Source organism: Phyllostomus hastatus, unplaced genomic scaffold, assembly GCF_019186645.2.
Source record: "Phyllostomus hastatus isolate PE091 unplaced genomic scaffold, TTU_PhHast_1.1 phas_scaffold_39, whole genome shotgun sequence".
Classification (NCBI taxonomy): domain Eukaryota; kingdom Metazoa; phylum Chordata; class Mammalia; order Chiroptera; family Phyllostomidae; genus Phyllostomus; species Phyllostomus hastatus.
Window position 1 is genome coordinate 30,890,470 of NW_025334028.1, and position 17,484 is coordinate 30,907,953.

A 17,484-nucleotide genomic window follows, 5' to 3' on the forward strand; every position below is an offset into this window, starting at 1 on the left:
ATTTCAGTTGCATTTTTACCTTTCTTAAAATAATAAAGCATAATAGCATTATACACCAAAAGTGTTGCTTATTTTCTTCCATCTTCAATATTAAAATGGCCAAACAAAAATTCACTAATTTTGATATTATTTTTTTAAATGTACACTGATATGATAACTGTCACAATACCATCTAACAAAATTGTTTCAAATGAAGTTAAAGACAACTAAGCACTATAAGCCATCATATGGAAAAAACCAAATGAACTTTTTTTGCCACCCCAAGGTTCTAATATTCTCTAGAACTAATATTCTCTTCTGGGATGCAGACGGAGACAAAAATCCACCAAAGTATATGGCAATTCTGGCATTTCTTTTTTTCTCCTTCAAGTCCTACTTCAACTTAGTCTCAAGGTGGCTGGCTACCTTCCTAAGAGCTTTTTAAAAATTAACAATTTATTGTTTCCCCTAGTTCAGGAGGAGCCCTTTAAAATGGAAAGTTCTTGTACCAAATGAGAAATTTTTAATGACTTGGGAGATTGCTCCCTCCCCTGAACTCTTGTTTTGTATAGCTCTTCAGGCACTTGTCACATTCTGCTGTGTGATGGTAGCATCCATGCCCGATGGTTCCCAAAGAGGGGGGGAGGAATCCATTGAGAGCTGTAAGTCCCTTAAGAGATGCCCTTTGTCTCTCAACCTTGTTGCTTCTTCATCCCATTTTTTGACTGGGTCCAAAGTTTTAGTCAGTAAAATCCTAGCATGTTAGCATTCTTGACATATAATAAGGACTCAATAAAAGTGTTAAACCATATTTGATTAATAAACAAACCAATGCATAAGAACATAGCTACCATTTATAGAAAATACATGGAATAGGAGAACCTGTTCAATGCCACAATCAGCCAAATGCAAGGTGTGGAAATTTTAAAATAAAAATGACCCATTTTCTTTAATGAATATATTTAAATAGAAGAAAAGAATAACTATCCTAGTTTAAAAGAGATTTAAGAAAAATAGCCACCAAGTGCAACATGTGGACTTTGTTTAGATCCCAATGGAAATGATCTGATTTTAAAACTACGTTGTAAATAATTGAGGAATATTAAGCAAGTGCGGGTTATTAGATGACATTGCCAAACCACTTTCATTGTTTTGGGTATGAAAAGTAGTAAATTTTTTAAGACCTTACCTGGTAAAGATATTTACTAGAGTATTCGTAGGTGAAATTATATGATATTGGGGATTAGTTTTACTATATTTCAAGAAAAAGAATAAGTGTGTGTTGGGAATATGCTGAATAGCTCCTGATTGTCCTGCAGAACCATTCTCCACTCTTTAATGTCCTGCTCCTTGCCCTAAGGGCCTAACTTGGAAGTAGGAGATACTTTAGTAGGAATCCCTTAGTCTCTGGTTTCCAGCAGGTTTCCGATGGAAGACTCCAACAGAAGGGAAGGTGGGAAGGGGAGAAGCTAGTGAGCTTTGCTCTAGCTATAACCTTCAACTTAAGGTTACTACTTCTCTCAAAGCAGCCTGCTCTACTTAAGGCTCTTTCTCCTTCTAGTAGCTTCTCTTTCTCTTTACACATCAAATCTAGCAGAGGGCTCAGTTCTGGCACTATTTATCCTGGGTTTCTGCATAGCTCTTGTGGTTCCCTACCCCACACCCACATCTTTGTAATTAATCCCTTTATAAATAAACCTTTCTAATTATCCCATTGAAATAGTTATTGATTCAGAGAGCTAAAACTAGAATGGTAGAATGTTGATAACTGGAACTGGGTGATGAATAAATGGGTTTATTATACTTTTACCTCTACTTTTGGGTATATTTGTAAATGTACATAAAAGTGTGTGTGTGTGTGTATGTGTGTGTGTGTGTTTTACTATAAGTACATAGTGCTTTCTGGATGAATTAATTACTAATAAAATTTAATATTTTGTAAGTCTTGGGTATTCAAACATACTGCAAATCCAGGTGAATTCATACATATATTTTATACTTTTCAGTGTGGCAATTATAAAGGATGCATTGGATATGAGTCTATTAGATCAATAGAATGGAGTTATTTACAAAGAGAGTTTAAGAGGTCAGAAGGGAGCTAAATTTCAAGGCTAACTCTTCAAGATGAAAGAAAAGTATTGCTAATTTAATTCTAATCTAACCTCTCATTTAGCAGGTTTTTCTAACAATTTGTGCCTAAGTGTCCACGTCTTTTATTCTTATGAATGTTCATCTCAAATCGTAGAGGCTCAGAGAATGAATTCTTTACGTTGTCTTTTTCTTTATGGGACATGGGGGTGCAGGGCACAGAGAGTGGGGGAGGGAGAGGAGCGAGCAAAAGTGTAGTGGGAGCGCCGACTCAGCGGGTGCTGTGACCATCCCTTCAAAAGTCTGTTTCTCTTCCATCTAGATCTCTCCCACAAATCCCAGAGCCATGCTTTATGTCCCTGTCACTATACTTTTCCTTGGTGAACGGTTACCCCTCAACGTATGCTTCAGGATCACAGAGTGTAGGTATCCTTTTGAAAATCCGGGTCAGGATTGGCTACATAATTTGCAAAGGCCAATGAAAAATGAAAATGTGAGGTGGGTTTCCTGCCGAAATTATTGAGAATTTCATGATGGTGACCGCAGAGCAGTAAACCAGGCACAGGCCCCTCAGGGCCCAGCATGCTGGGCAGCTGCACAGGTCCCACACCCAGGGAGCCAGCCTGCTGGGCATTCACTTTTCTAGATTTGATGCTATGTTCTCTCTGAGCATTAGGAGATTAACCCCTATGCATTGATATTCTGTTTATTTTCAGCCCCTAGGTTATGATTAACAAATTGTAAAACAAATACCTTTTTCTCGACCCCAGCCAGAGATGATGCATTTATCATTAGGTTGGAATAAATATGGAGACCAGGGGACACAGGCAGGGATGTACGGCAGCACACAGTCACGTTGATTTGCGCGTTTTTTCATCTCAATCAAAGCTATGTCGTTTTGGTAGGTGGCTCCATTGTAGTTTTCGTGGATAATAATTTTACTGACCGTCTGAACAACTACCTCAGCATTAGGTTTTATCCAGTCTAACAATGACATCCATATTCGGTAACGGTGAATTTTACTGGCTCTATTTAAAAAAAAGGGAAAAGGGAAATAAAATATGTTGAGAGAAAAAAACAACTACAAATATGAACTTCTGATTCCTTATCTTTTTTTAGTACTTTTTTTTTGTTGTTGTTATTCTATTACAGTTGTCCCAATATTTACTCCTTTGCCCTCCTTGGCCCTACCCATACCCCACTCCCAAAACTTGATAGTCTCCCTTCTAAAGAACATTTTTAACTTTCCCAGATTTTCTTTTATTCTCACTGTCATAAAGCAATATGATTAAGTTTACTTAAGACGGTGTTAAAGTCAGTGTGTAAGTGAAGAGAGGAATAATTCATGTAACCACTCAATATCAGGGACATAAAGAATTCTCTAACAACCAGAGACGCACACAGGTGGAATGAGTTGGCTGCCTGTGGAGTGAGAGCACCATTACTGAAGGTGTTTGCAGAGACCAGGCAGAATCTAGCCAGAAATGGGGAATCAGGGTGTACACTCTCATTAATCTGCTAACCCCACGGTTTCTGAGTGAAGGCTACAGCAGTTGTCATCCTGACCTTTAAATTTCATCCTAACTTTGCATTATATTTATTTGCTCACAAGCCTTGGAGGCAAAAATGAGGTCTTATTAATCTGTGATAGCTGTCTATGCCTAATATTGTACTAGGCATGGAATGTAGGCACGTTCTGGCATGTACTAGTTCCACAGGCATGGAACTAGGCATGTACTAGTATATGGAACATAGTAGCTGTTTTAAAATCTGGTTGAAATGGTGAATGACTTCTGGTCAAGATGTCAGCATAGGTAAATATGGCTCACCTCCTCACACAATCACATCATAACTACAACTGAACTATAAAACAACCATCATTCAGAACGGTTCGAAACTGAGATGAATAGAAGTCAGACAACTACAGAATTAAAGAAGAAACTACATCCAGACTTGTAGGAGGAGTAGAGAAGTAGAACAGGCTGGACCCATACCCAAGTGTGGGGATAAAAATCAGGAGGGATAGCTCAGGAGAGAAGAGTCCTAGCCTCATATCTAGCCACCCAGCCCAGGTTTCCAGTGCTGAAGAGAAGTCGCCATAACTTCTGGCTATAAAAACCAGTGAGGATTGAGGCCGTGGAAGACAGAAATTGCTGGACTCTCAGGCAGTTCTTATTAAGGACCCCCACACAGACCTACTCAGACTCACTCCCACTGAGCTCTAGTGTGGGGGCAGAAGATTGAAAGGCATCAGAGACATAAAGAGAGGAACTGATTGGCATCAGGGTGAGAGATGGGAGGCATCTTTCTCCCAGACAGAAGTACTGGTAGAGGCCATTATTCCTTTTCTGAGCTCTCTCTCTGCAGAGCCACAGAGCTGGCAGGCAGGTGCCATAGCTGAGATTCCATCATCCTAGCTCACACTGTTTGCCCCTCCTCTGATGAGTCTATGAGACCCCGCCCCACCCAATTTTCAGGCCCACCGAAGCTATTTCCAGTAGATTTTGCATATGAACGGCTTGTTGTGGCTCATGCTTCAGATCTTCCTGAATTCCCCACCGCCCCCCGCCCAAAAAAAAATCTGGCTTCAGTGGGCCCTGTACCTCTCATTAAGTTGCTCCATGCCTGTCACTAGCAACAGTCAGCCTTCATTCATAGTTTGGCCTCCCTTGGGTACCTCCAAGTCCAGCATAAGTAGGAGCCATCTGAAGATCACTTTATACCTTATGCTGTGTGACCCCAAACAGAACACAGGTGGTGGTTGAACTTGGATGTGCCAATTACAATAAAGATTCAGATATGACAGGAAGGTGTATATAGCCCACTCAGTTTGGTACACCCTGAGTATCCAGTTTGAGTAATAAGGGAGGCTGTGTCACTGGATCCTACAGGACACCTACACCTACATTAGGCCACTCAACCAAGCCTGGGAGATGTAGCAGCTCTACGTAATACCCAAAAACAAACACAGAGAGGCTGCCACAATGAGGAGACAAAGAAACATGGCCCAAATGAAAGAACAGAATAAAACTCCAGAAAAAGACTAAACAAAATGGGGAGAAACAATCTACTAGATGCAGAGTTCAAAACACTGCTTATAAGGATGTTCAAGGAACTTAGTGAGAACCTCAAGAGCATAAATAAGATCCATCCAGAAATGGAGGATACACTAATTTAAAAAAAGAACAATTTACAAGGAATTGACTGTACAGTGGATGAGCCAAGAATCAAAGCAGTGATTTGGAATATAAAGAGCAAAAAACAACCAATCAGAATAGCAAGAAAACAGAATTAAAAAAATGAGAATAGTGTAAGGAGCCTCTGGGAAAACTTTAGGCATACCAATATTCGCATCATGGGGGTGGCAGGAGGAGAAGAGAAAGGGCAAGAAATTGGAAATCTATTTGAAAAAATAAAGAAAACTTCCCTAGCTTGGTGAAGGAAATAGACATACAATTCCAGGAAGTGCAGAGAGTCACAAACAAGATAAATCCAAGAGGCCCACACCAAGACACATCTTAATTATAATGCCAAAGGTTAAAGACAAAGAGAGAATCTTAAAAGCAGCAAGAGAAAAGCAGTTAGTTGCTTACATGGGAGCCTCCATAAGACTGCCAGCTGATTTCTGAAAAGAAACTGCAGGGTAAAAGGGATTGGCAAGAAATATTCAAAGTGATTAAAAGCAAGGACTTACAACCTAGATTACTCTATACAGCAAAGCTATCATTTAGAATCAAAGGACAGCTAAAGAGCTTCCCAAACAAAACAAAGCTAAAGGAATTCATCACCACAAAACCAGTATCATATGAAATGTTAAAGAATGTTCTTTGGGTAGAAGAAAATAAAAAAAAATATGAATAATAAAATGGCAATAAATACTATCTACCAACAATTGAATCTAAAAAACAAAGTAAACAAGCAAACAGAACAGAAGCAGAATAACAGATACAGAGAATGTATTGACAGTTGTCAGATTGGGTGGGGAGTAGAGAATGGGTGAAAAATGTGAATGGATTAAGAAGTACGTATTAGTAGTTAAAGAATAGTCATAGAGATGTAAAGTATAGCATAGGAAATAGAGTAGCCAAAGAACATATATGTATAACCCATGGACATGGACAATGGAATGGGGATTGCCTGAGGGAGTGGGGGTTGCTGGGTGAAGGGGGACAAAGGAGGAAAAACTGGATTAACTACAATAGCATGATCAATAAAATATAATTTAAAATAAAATAAAACAAAAAAGTAAATCCAAATATAGAGAAAGCAAGCAAGCAAGCAAGCAATGGTGAATGAGCCAAATGGTGAATGAGCCTGTTCTTATGCCTCACTCCATTTTGCACCAATTTTCAGCTCATGGTTTCTAGGAAATTGGGCATCTACCATCATTTTTCTCAGGTAATCACCTTAACCAGTGATGTCCTACAAGCTAATGAGGTGTTCAGGATGCCTTTATTTAATACTTAGTGTTCCAAGAATGCTGTTCTTCATATTAATTTTTATTGCTTTTTTAGGATCAGAGGTTCTGAATATTGTTGAAAGGTTAACCCTGTTTATGCATTCAGTTTACTAAAGAAATACTCAGTGTGCACCTACTGCATACCAAGTACTGTTGTAGCCATTGGAGTAGAGAAATGAGCAAAATCAGAAAAAGTTTCTGCCTTCATGGAGCTCAGCATTTAGGGAAAAATGTAGCATTAAATAGATAATCACACTAATGAAGGTATGTATTCTACTGTGAAAAGTGAGAGGAATGAAAGCACATGGGTTCTAGAACATACCAAGAGGACTTCTCTGATGTATGGGAGCCAGGGAAGGGTCTCTGAGGAAGGTGGGGCAGAGAGCAGGAGGTGAAGCCTGGGGAAAGGTGAGATTGACCAAGGTAAACAGAGCTCAGGCCGTATGGGGCCTACTGGGTCATGCTGTGTTTTTGTTTAGTTTTCTTTTTTCATCCTATGAGGAATGCAAAGCCATTGAATTTTAAGCAATAAGTGATCAAAACCAGGTATGAAAATATTGCTCTTGCTGCATAGTAGAGAATGGATAGATGGGGGAGGAGGTGGGCAGAGTGAATATAGGTAGCTATTTAGGAGGCAGTTGGTATAATTCAGATGAGAGGCGAAAGCAGGGTAACCACAGAGATGGAAAGTTTTGAGATTAAGTAATTAGAAAGTAAAATTGCCACCTGGAGTTGGTGATATATTTATTGCCTGGACTGTGTAGGGTTGAGGATGTGAAGTGTGATGATGCTTAGATTTCTGTCTGGTTCAACTAGATGAATGGTGTTGCCATTTTCTGAGATGGGGAACACTGGGAAAGAACCATATCTGGGGCAAGAGGCATATCATGAGCTCACTCTTAGAGATTTTGAATTCGATGTACTTTTGATATAACCAAGAAGTGTTGCTGGACTGTAGACAGTGATTGGAGGAGAGGTCCAGGCTGGAGATATCATTGTGTCAGCTTATGGCATTGTTTAGCATAAAGCACAGTTAACTTTAAAGAGAGAAGTAAGAAGGGAAGGGGAAACCAGGCTAAATATTGAAGAACTCCAGAATTTCACTTGAGCAATAATGCTCAGTCACATGAAGGGGAAGCTGCAAAAAAGGCAGGGAAGGTGTGGCCTCTACAGAGGATGGTGGAAAACCAGGAGAGTGTGTCTCATAGAAGTCAAGAGAAAAGGGTCATTAAGAAGGAGGAAATTAGATTTGACATGTTGCTCCAACCCCTGAGGATCATTATGGGCATCACCTGACATAATCAATCATTCAACATGTTTCCCATCCCTCTCAACTTTGGATCATCTGCAGACTTGTTTAGTAGGCCTTCATCTAAGTTACTGTCAGATATGTTGAACCCGATTTTATTTTTTTTATTTTTTTAAATGTATTTTATTGATTATGCTATTACAGTTGTCCCATTTCCCCCTTCTCTCCCCTCCACCCTGTACCCCCTCTCCCACCCACGTTCCCCCCCTTTAGTTCATGTCCATGTGTCATTCTTATGAGTTCTTTAGCTTCTACATTTCCCGTACTATTCTTGCCCTCCCCCTGTCTATTTTCAACCTACATTCTATGCTACTTATTCTCTATACCTTTTTCCCCCCCTCTCCTCCTCCCACCCCCCCCCCTGCTGCTAACCCTCCATGTGCCCTCCATTTCTGTGGTTCTGTTCCTGTTCTAGTTGTTTACTTAGTTTCTTTTGGTTTTGCTTTAGGTGTGGTTGTTAATAATTGTGAGTTTGCTGTCCTTTTACTATGCATGTCTTTTCCTTATCTCCTTTTCTTTAGCATTTCATAAAATAAGGGCTTGGCGATGATGAACTCCTTTAACTTGACCTTATCTGAAAAGCACTTTATCTGCCCTTCCATTCTAAATTAAAGCTTTGCTGGATAGAGCAATCTGGGATGTAGGTCCTTGTCTTTCATGACTTGGAATATTTCTTTCCAGCCCATTCTTGCCTGTAAGGTCTCTTTGGAGAAATCAGCTGACAGTCTGATGGGAACTCCTTTGTAGGTTACTGTCCCCTTATCTCTTGCTGCTTCTAGGATTCTCTCCTTCGTTTTTTACCTTGGCTAATGTAATTATGATGTGCCTTGGTGTGTTTCTTCTTGGGTCCAACTTCTTTGGGGCTCTCTGAGCTTCTTGGATTTCTTGGAAGACTGTTCCCTTTGCCAGATTGGGGAAGTTCTCCTTTATTATTTGTTCAAATACGTGCTCCATCTGTTGCTTTTCTCCTTCCCGTTCTGGTACCCCTATAATTCGGATGTTGGAACATTTAAAGGTGTCCTGGATGCTCTTAAGCTTTTCCTCGATTTTTTGAATTCTTATTTCATCATGCTTTCCTGCTTGGTTGATTCTATCTTCCTTCTGGTCCACGGTATTGTTTTGAGACTCAGATTCCTTCCTTTTCACTATTGGCTCTCCTCCACGTATCTTCCTGCATCTCTTTTATGGTAACCTGCATCCTTTCATCTAAATTGTGCCCCAAATCAACCAATTCCGTGAGCTGATCACCAGTGTTTTGAACTGTGCATCTGATAGATTGGCTATTTCTTAGTCGCTCAAAAGGATGAGTCCTGGGGGACTGATCTGTTCTGTTGGAAACATGTCTTATGTCTTTCCCTGTCTCTGATCGCTCTTGTTATGGTGGGGGGTGGAGCCTTAGGTGTTCACTGGGGCTGGGCACCCCGTCGCTAGATTGTGACGTTATATGTGTGGGCGGGGGCGGGAACGGGAGGGAACAATGGTGGTAGTTCCGTTCTCCTGGGCTCAGGCCCTTCCTTGGGATCCTGGGCTGCGAACTCTGCCCTGGTCCACAATCGCTGCCCCACTGGGTCCGCCAGCCACAGCTTGTGTACTCAGGGATCACCGCTGCATTCTTGCGCCCCGGATGGCTGTCGCGCCGATTTCGAGCCAAATTTTCCCCGACCTCCGCGTGCCGCCGACACGCGCCAGCCTGGCTCGTTGTCTCCTACCGGTCTGGATGTACGGGTCTACTTCAACTTCTTGGCTGTTCGACTTCCATTCAGATAAATCCTCTATCAGTTCTGAGTGATATTCTATCTGTAAATTATTGTTGTTCTAATCTTGGTTGTGCGAGGAGGCACGGTGCATCCACCTATTCCTCCATCTTGCCGGAAGTCCTGAACCCAATTTTATTATGGCTCTGACTGGTGGTGTAGCTTCAGCCAAGTCATGTAAATTTTCAGTCTCAGTTTTCTTGTCTATATAATGGGAAGAGTAGTGTTTACCTCTCAGAACTGTGAGAATATTAAAACAAAATAGCATGTGTGCAAGTGCTGGGCGTGGTATTTGGTCTGCAAGAGGTGCCCAATAAATGATTTTCATTCATTCTAATGATCAGAACTGAGGCCAGAATCCCAAACTCTGTCCTCCTCTGAGATGATTTTTATTCATTCTCAACACCTTTTAGCTATTTCCCTGAAGTCACTGTTATGGACTCAATTGTGTTCCCCTAAAGTTGACATGTTGAAGTCCTAATCCCAAATGTGAGTAGATGTGTTTGCAGATAGACCTTTCAAAGAGGTTTAACTAAGGTTAAATGAGGTCATAGGAGTGGAGCCCAATCCAATACAACTGGTCTCCTTATAAAACCAGAAAGAGACATCGGGAATGCAAGCATGCAGAGAAAATGCCGTGTGAGGACACAGCAAAAAAGCAGCTGTCTGCGAGCCAAAGAGAAACCACTCTTACCAATATCTTGATGTTGAATTTCCAGCCTCTGAGAAAATAAATTTCTGTTGTTTAAGCCCTGCCCTCTCCTACCTTCGTATTTGCTTATGGCAGCCCTCACCAATGAATAAAGACATTTACTAATGCCTTACTGGCCCTGAATGAAAATTATGTTCCCCATCTGTAAGTAATAAGGAGACATCTTTTGTCATGTGCTAATGTTGAATCCAGACACACTATGCCTACTCCATTTCTTTAACTTGAGAATCTCAAAACCCTGACAAAGGAGGAGATACATGTAGTTATCATCAACTTACTTTTTCACTATGCAAATGAGCCAAGTGAAGTAAGTTGGTACCAACAAGTTTGGTCTGCCCTTGCCAGCTGAGATCAGCACTCTGGTCTGGGGGAACACAGTAGGTTCTAGGGGATTGGCCTCTGAAGTCCCTATTGTGAATATCAGTGGGTATTTAGCAGTAGTAGGATGGGACTTGTCAATGACATCTCTCACACGGTTTTGTTTATCATCTGTCACAATCTCTATTACTCATATTTAATATTTCAGGAAATCTAAAATCTACTGGAGACATTTTTTACCTGACACAGTGTGCAGCGGTCAGGATCCAGCAGCCACCAATATAAATGCCTCCACAGTTGATTTTGTCATCTTCCTTAATTGCTATCTGCCATGGGAAGTCTCCCTGTAAAGACATTTGGGTGGTCACTGCCATTCTACAAACAGGTGGCTCTAAGATATTTCTATTGCAAGGCCCCTAGTCTCTTAGAATTACATATGCCCCCTCCCCTGTATCCTCCCAGACTCAGGCTGCTCCTGGGAAGTAAGAGGGAATTTTTCCTGTGGGTTTACCACTCTTGCTGGTTTTCCTCCAACGACTCGTTTCCTTCGAGTAGGCACGCTGTTTTTAACTCCACAGGATAGTTTAGGGAACAATGATTTTATCCGTTTTCTTTCTTCAAGAAAAGAGATTATATTATGATTTTTAAAAAAGATTTTATGTATTTATTTTTAGAGAGAAGGAAATGGAGGGAGGAAGAGATGGAGAGAAACATCAACATGCACATTGATCAGTTGCCTCCCTCACGCCCCCAACTGGGGACCTGGCCCGCTACCCAGGCATGTGCCCTGACCAGGTATCCATCCAGTGACCTTTCGGTTTACAGGCCAAAGCTCAATCCACTGAGCCACACCATCCAGGTGTCATGATTGTGAACCCATTACCTTGTGGGCAGACGCTTCTCAATTGATGTATGCCACACAAAAAGCAGAGTCACAGCTAATATGAAAGAGGCCAGATTCATCAGTGAATTATTTTGGATGCTAAACTGTACTTTTCATCTTGTTGAAAAATTAACATTAGAATTGTCTTGGTTATCTCAAATTTTTCCTAAAGGTGGACTAGTGGCAGAAGGAGGTTGGCTGAAGGGTGAAACATTTATCCACCTCTGGCCAATGAGAAATAGCACAACCCCAGGCATTACTGCTGGGTCATCAGCTCAGAGTGGCAGCCTTGGGGTGGAAAACTCTTATCTTCTCCTTTTCCTAGCTTTGACTTTTTAGAGGCTTTTATATGGAAGTCTTTTGAATAATATTAATATTAACATCATTAACAATGATGTGCTAGGCCCCATGCTAAGTGCTTTGTCTATGGTTATCTCATTTAATCATCACATTAACCTGAAGAGATAATGTGCCAGGAACCCCTGGACAATCCCTGGTCAGTTGGCCAGAAGAGTGGGTACGTGTTTAGTCACTTGACATGCGATGATGTTTCCTTCCTCTGTGAGCGTTCGGATGTGGTACATGTGTTACAGGGGAGAAAACACGGTAGAGCTGGGCTTAAGACAAGGATCTGCAGGAGAATTCACCACAAAGAAAGAAAGCAACTGTATAAGATGCTCTCCTTATTCTCCCTGTATATTTTATCACGTCATGAAAATGTTTACAGACTCAAATGAGAAAGGAAAATTAATATCACTATCAATTGCTTTCAGTATAGAAGGAGGTAGATCCTCAAGGGAGAGAAGTTGTGAACAAATGTGGATGAATTATTTTGGGGGGGCTCACACCCCTCCTAAGGTTGGAGGAAGAGTGTGATGGCAAGTTTTAAATTTCTGCCTGGGCCTTTGAAAGAAGAGAGATTGTATTCATTGAGGCCTGTGAAACCAGCTTGGGTAGTACCTAAAAATTAATGTTATCTTGGGTAGAAAACAAAGGGCCTTTGTTTTCTACCCAAAATCCCTCCTGAGTATTTGTGGCTTTGAGACCTAATTTTTTAACTCATTGCCTGATTTTTAAAAAATGTTCATTGATTTTGGGGCCTGGCAATTAGAAGAGAGTTTTGCATGTACTTCAGTTTAAAATACCCCTAAAAGAGGGAGCTATTTTATTCCCAATTGTAGTTGAGGTTCAATTACTCACCTAAGGTTATGTGGCAAATAAATAACTGAGTTGGGGTTTAATGCAAGTCAGTTCGACCTCAAAGCTCTTATCAATTACTGTCTTCCCAGAAACTTAATACTAACATTCAATTTAGCTTCACAGCTGGACAGAGTACAGATTTTCACAGTCCTTCTATTATCATGGTTTAAAACATTGCGAAAGAACAGGTTAATTCAATTAAGTCCATTATTTTTCTATTTCAAAATGCATGTTCTGGGTCATGCTTGAAATTTTGTTGTCTTTTTCAAAACTGACCTGACAAAGCTCATCACAAATAGAAAAACTTTATGAAGGACTAGAGTATTGTTTTTCACTTAAAATTAGTCAAATGCATTAATCCATTTTAAAGCAGTTCTCAAGAAGCATTTATGCTTGTTTTTTAAAAGTGATAAGGAAAAGAAAAATGTAATGTTTTTTCTATTTAAATTGATAGAAAAGCTAATTGTTGCTTGAATCAAATTCATACATGTACACACAGAGAGAATAAGAAAGAATAATGTTAACATACCTGTATCCATGTTAGCCGTCAAAATTTCTGTTTCTTCTATAATAAAACAAATTTCCAAAGTTTAAAGTTGTGTTAATAGTAAAAATTAAATCACTAAAATCAGTTAAACTTTGATGATAATTTCTTGTCTTAAAACTTGTCCTTCCTTTAAAAAGGACAATACAAACCCCCTAAAGCACATCATCTGATTCCTTTGTTTTCCACTAGGCCATTGTGAAGGCTCCAAAGGAACCAGGTAGAATTTTGCAGGCATAAACTGGAGGTGTCTGTCGGTACAACGGAATGGTGATGTTCACGGTGCTACGGTTTTCTGCATTTGGAACAGCCAAAACGCCAGGTCGAAGAAGAAACACTTCTCTTCCAACTCTGCACTCACAAGGTCCTTACACAGGGTAGGGAGCAGTCCCTGACCCTGGACCAAAGAGTTCTGAGCTGACATTACAAAGGCTCCTCTCCTTTTGTATGTAACAGGGCACTTCTGTTGGGGCTCATCCAAACAAGGATATTGCATTAGTTTCAGTGTCAGTCATGGTTAGTATTAGACAGTTGGGATGACAGAGTCAAAAGCAAAAAATAAAACAAACAAAAAAGACTCTCCTTTCTCTCTTCCTTAGATTTTGCTTGAAGATATATAGAAGGATGTTCATCTTCACTCTGCTCCCCTAGAACATTTCAGTTATGCCCAGGATCCTGATTTCTTTGAACTGGGGATTCGAAGGCAGATTCCCTCCAACCCGTGGCTCTGTTTTGGATGAGGTTGCTGCATAGAGGGCAAGGCTACCTTGTGCAGCCATCCTGAGGCTTAGCCTGGACTTTCCACATCCTTTTTTAGAAGAGACATGCATGTATCTGTTACGCCACACATGTAGGGCATTTTCTGGGCTGAGACAGGCTCTGCTCAGAGCTTTCACCAAAGCACCCTCATGACTCAAAGAAAAATCTCAAAATTCATACTAAATGCTCAAAAAAAGGAACATGGGGAAAACCCAGTGTAGCTAAGGTACACTAGATATTGAAAGAGCAGCACAGAGCTCTGACAGCACTGACCATAAGGAAAACAATCAATGACTTTGATTATATAAAGATTAAAGATTTATATTCAACAAAGCTCACTATAGATAAAGTTAATAGATGACAGAATGGAAGAAAGTATAGGCAATGCTTAAACTGAAAACAGATTAATGTCTAGGATGTAAACCAGCAGGGAAGAAGACTGCAATCCCAATGTGGAATGAGGCGGAAGGTGGCAAGTGGTGGCAGCAAAGATGAAAGAAAAAGAAGAAAAAAATGCAAAAGGCTAGCATGCACATAAAGAGATTCCAAGTCATTGGTTATAACAAAAATTCAAATTATTAAACAATGCCATGTCATTGGACAGTATGAGGCCAGGAAAATGAGAAAGCTGGATAATACTAAATGTTGGTGTAGTTGAAGAGAACCCTGAGGTGTGGTTGGTGAGGTAAGGACTGGATGGCTCTGCCAAAGAACACACAGGCACTGCTTAGTCAAACTAAGTAGATGCGTACCCCAAAAGCCAGCAACTCCCGGCCAGCTAGATGTCTCAGAGAAGTCTCCTACACTGCCCTAAGGAGAGGACATTCATTACAGTGTGATTGGGGGCTGAAAGCGCATTACTGAGAAAGCAGAGAGTAAGTTGTGAATAAGAACACCACGAAATATTTTACACAGCAGTTAGAAGCAACAGATTAAATGGCCACATAACAGCATGAACAGATCTTTAAAACATAATTCTTTGTGAAAAGAAAAAAGGAAATATGAGATCTGTAACAAAATACTGTGTGAATTAAAAATGTGTGATTGTAAAATAACAATACACATTGGATGAGAATGCATGCAAACAAAGAGACATACATGTTAAATCACATGAAAAGGGCCACTGTGGGGAATGGGAGTAAGGAATGGGGATAATGGAGAATAAATAACACAGGAGCGGGGCCTCGTCTGGACCAGGGATGATGATATTCAATGAGCTGAAGTGTATCATTAACTCATCTCTGTGCCCCTGAGGTCTGACACAGGAAGGAAGGAAGGAAGGGGGGAAAGAAGGAAAAGAGGGAAGGAAGAGGAAAAGAAATAATGAAGGCTACTGCTGGTGGTGGAAACAACAGCAACCTTGGAGGGCAAGATGACAAGAGGGGTGAATACACAGAAATAATTGAGATTAGGCCCTTAGGGGTGATCTTGAGCATATAAAAGTCTCCCAGAAATCATAAGAAACCCTGAGGGGGGACTTTGACCTTCTGATAGTCATTTAAAATGAATGACAGAGAGAAAGGTGATTCTAAAGAGCCGGATTTGGGAACTTCCAACTTACGAAGTGTAAGAAGATACCTATCATGCAAAGATATATCTTTCATCTGGTAGCAGTTTGGACAGGAACTGCCTTGGTTTTGAAGGAAAAGTGAAGGAAAAGGAGAAGGGTACTTGGCAAATGTGGAATGTGCAGGAGATACCCCACTTTGGGTGGTTTCAGTTCGCAGACTGTGTACGGGGACTGAGAATGAGAGTGAAGGTTGATCACACTGTGAACAAAGGCCTCTGTGCCTAAACTCATGTGAGAGCTGAGTGCATGGCAACACATGGCCATATCCGCAGTTAAGAGTTACATTGAAAATATAAGATAGCAATATCTTTGTTTTGTTTCAATGTTGTAATAGCCCAAGAAAATAATAATTTTTTTTACCTTGAGCCACATGTGACAAGCCTGAAAAAATAAAAAACAAAAAATTTACCACAGTGAAGGACAATTTTTATTTGAGAAAAATGCACACTATATCAATACATGTATTGTAAAAGTTATAACACTTTATTATTGTTTTTTATTATGTAGTATAAATTTTCTGTTATAAAAATACATTTACCTTTCAATTTAGGATTTCCAGCTCCTAAAAATAAAACAAAAAGCTCACTGTAGCAAAGAGATCATTTTCACTTCCATAAAATATACACAAATCATTATTATTTCAGATATAATATAACAACTTAAAGTAATATTTATAAGAACATAAAAGGGAACCATATTACGCCATCTTCCTTTGATATATATTTTCTTTTATTGATTCTAGAGAGAGGGGAAGGGAGGAAGAGAAACATTGATTGGTGGCCTCTTGCATGTGTTCCAAATGGGGGCTGAACCTAAAATTCAGGTATGTGCCCTGACTGGGAATTGAACACAAGACCTTTTGGTTTGTAGGATGACACACAACCAGCTGAGCCACACCAACCAGGGCTCTTCCTTTGATTTTTAACACTGCATAACAAATGTCTCCTCTTTCATGTAAACACACCAATTTCACACAGCAAGGAAATAATTTTTACTTGAGATTTAAAAACAGATTTGTATTTTAGATATATTTGAACCCATGCCCAACAGCAAATTTACTATACAGTTATTCAAAATTTATAACTGTTTAAGTTATATTAATAAAAGGTAGGCTTATGAAAGATAAATGAAATCAAGATATACCCCAAACCTCCCTTGGCTTAGTGATTCTAATCTGTCCACTGAAAAGAGAGACCAATGAATATACTAACATGCATATATTTTACATATCTACTCTCACTTGCTTTTTCTTCAGGGGGGAAATTAGACCCATTGCAGAAATAGAAGGGTAAGCTGAAGTAACAGAGACAGTTGACTACACATATTTTTTACATCGATTAGAGAAATTGATAAGAAAACTAAACTGTGTGTTGTAGTTACTCCTTTGCAGTAGAATATTTTTTTCTGATGAAATAACAAATTGGGTTCTTTGACCGTAAACTTAAAACTTTTGAATTAGGAAGAGAAGGAGGAAAGAGAGGGAGTGGGAAAAAAAGAGGAAGAGAAGAAACCCAAAATATTATACCAAAGAAGTGAAATCAAACTGTCTATAGCTCCTGAGAAAGACAAATACTGTATGATCTCACTTATACCTCAAATATAAAAAAAACAAACTCGCAGACACAGAAATCCAGTTGGTGGTTACCAGAGTCAGGCCACAGGGACGGGGAATTGGGAGAAGGTGGTCAAAGGTACCAGATAGTTGTATCTATTTGTAACCAGTGATAGGATAAGGAAGTGCTGGGGATGAAACACTGCTGAATGGCATGTTTGAAAGTTGTAAGAGAGTAAATCCTAAACTTTCTCATCACAGGGGAAAAAACTTTTTTGTAACTGTGTGAGGTAACAGATGTTAATTTAGCTTATTCTAATCATTTCACAATTGTTGTGTGTCAAGTCATTATGCTGT

General features: G+C 39.9%; 1 protein-coding gene across 1 annotated transcript in view; it reads right to left on the reverse strand.

The window, feature by feature from the left end:
• The window catches only part of CFI (complement factor I), a 45,561-nt gene that overhangs the window by 3,113 nt on the left and 24,964 nt on the right, over positions 1-17,484 (reverse strand). Inside the window, exons 8-13 of the mRNA XM_045820221.1 lie at positions 16,114-16,137; positions 15,936-15,956; positions 13,232-13,267; positions 11,131-11,234; positions 10,860-10,963; positions 2,821-3,095 (exon numbers count right to left, since the gene is read on the reverse strand). Coding sequence (XP_045676177.1) covers positions 2,821-3,095; positions 10,860-10,963; positions 11,131-11,234; positions 13,232-13,267; positions 15,936-15,956; positions 16,114-16,137 — 564 coding nt within the window. The remainder of the gene's footprint in view (positions 1-2,820; positions 3,096-10,859; positions 10,964-11,130; positions 11,235-13,231; positions 13,268-15,935; positions 15,957-16,113; positions 16,138-17,484) is intronic.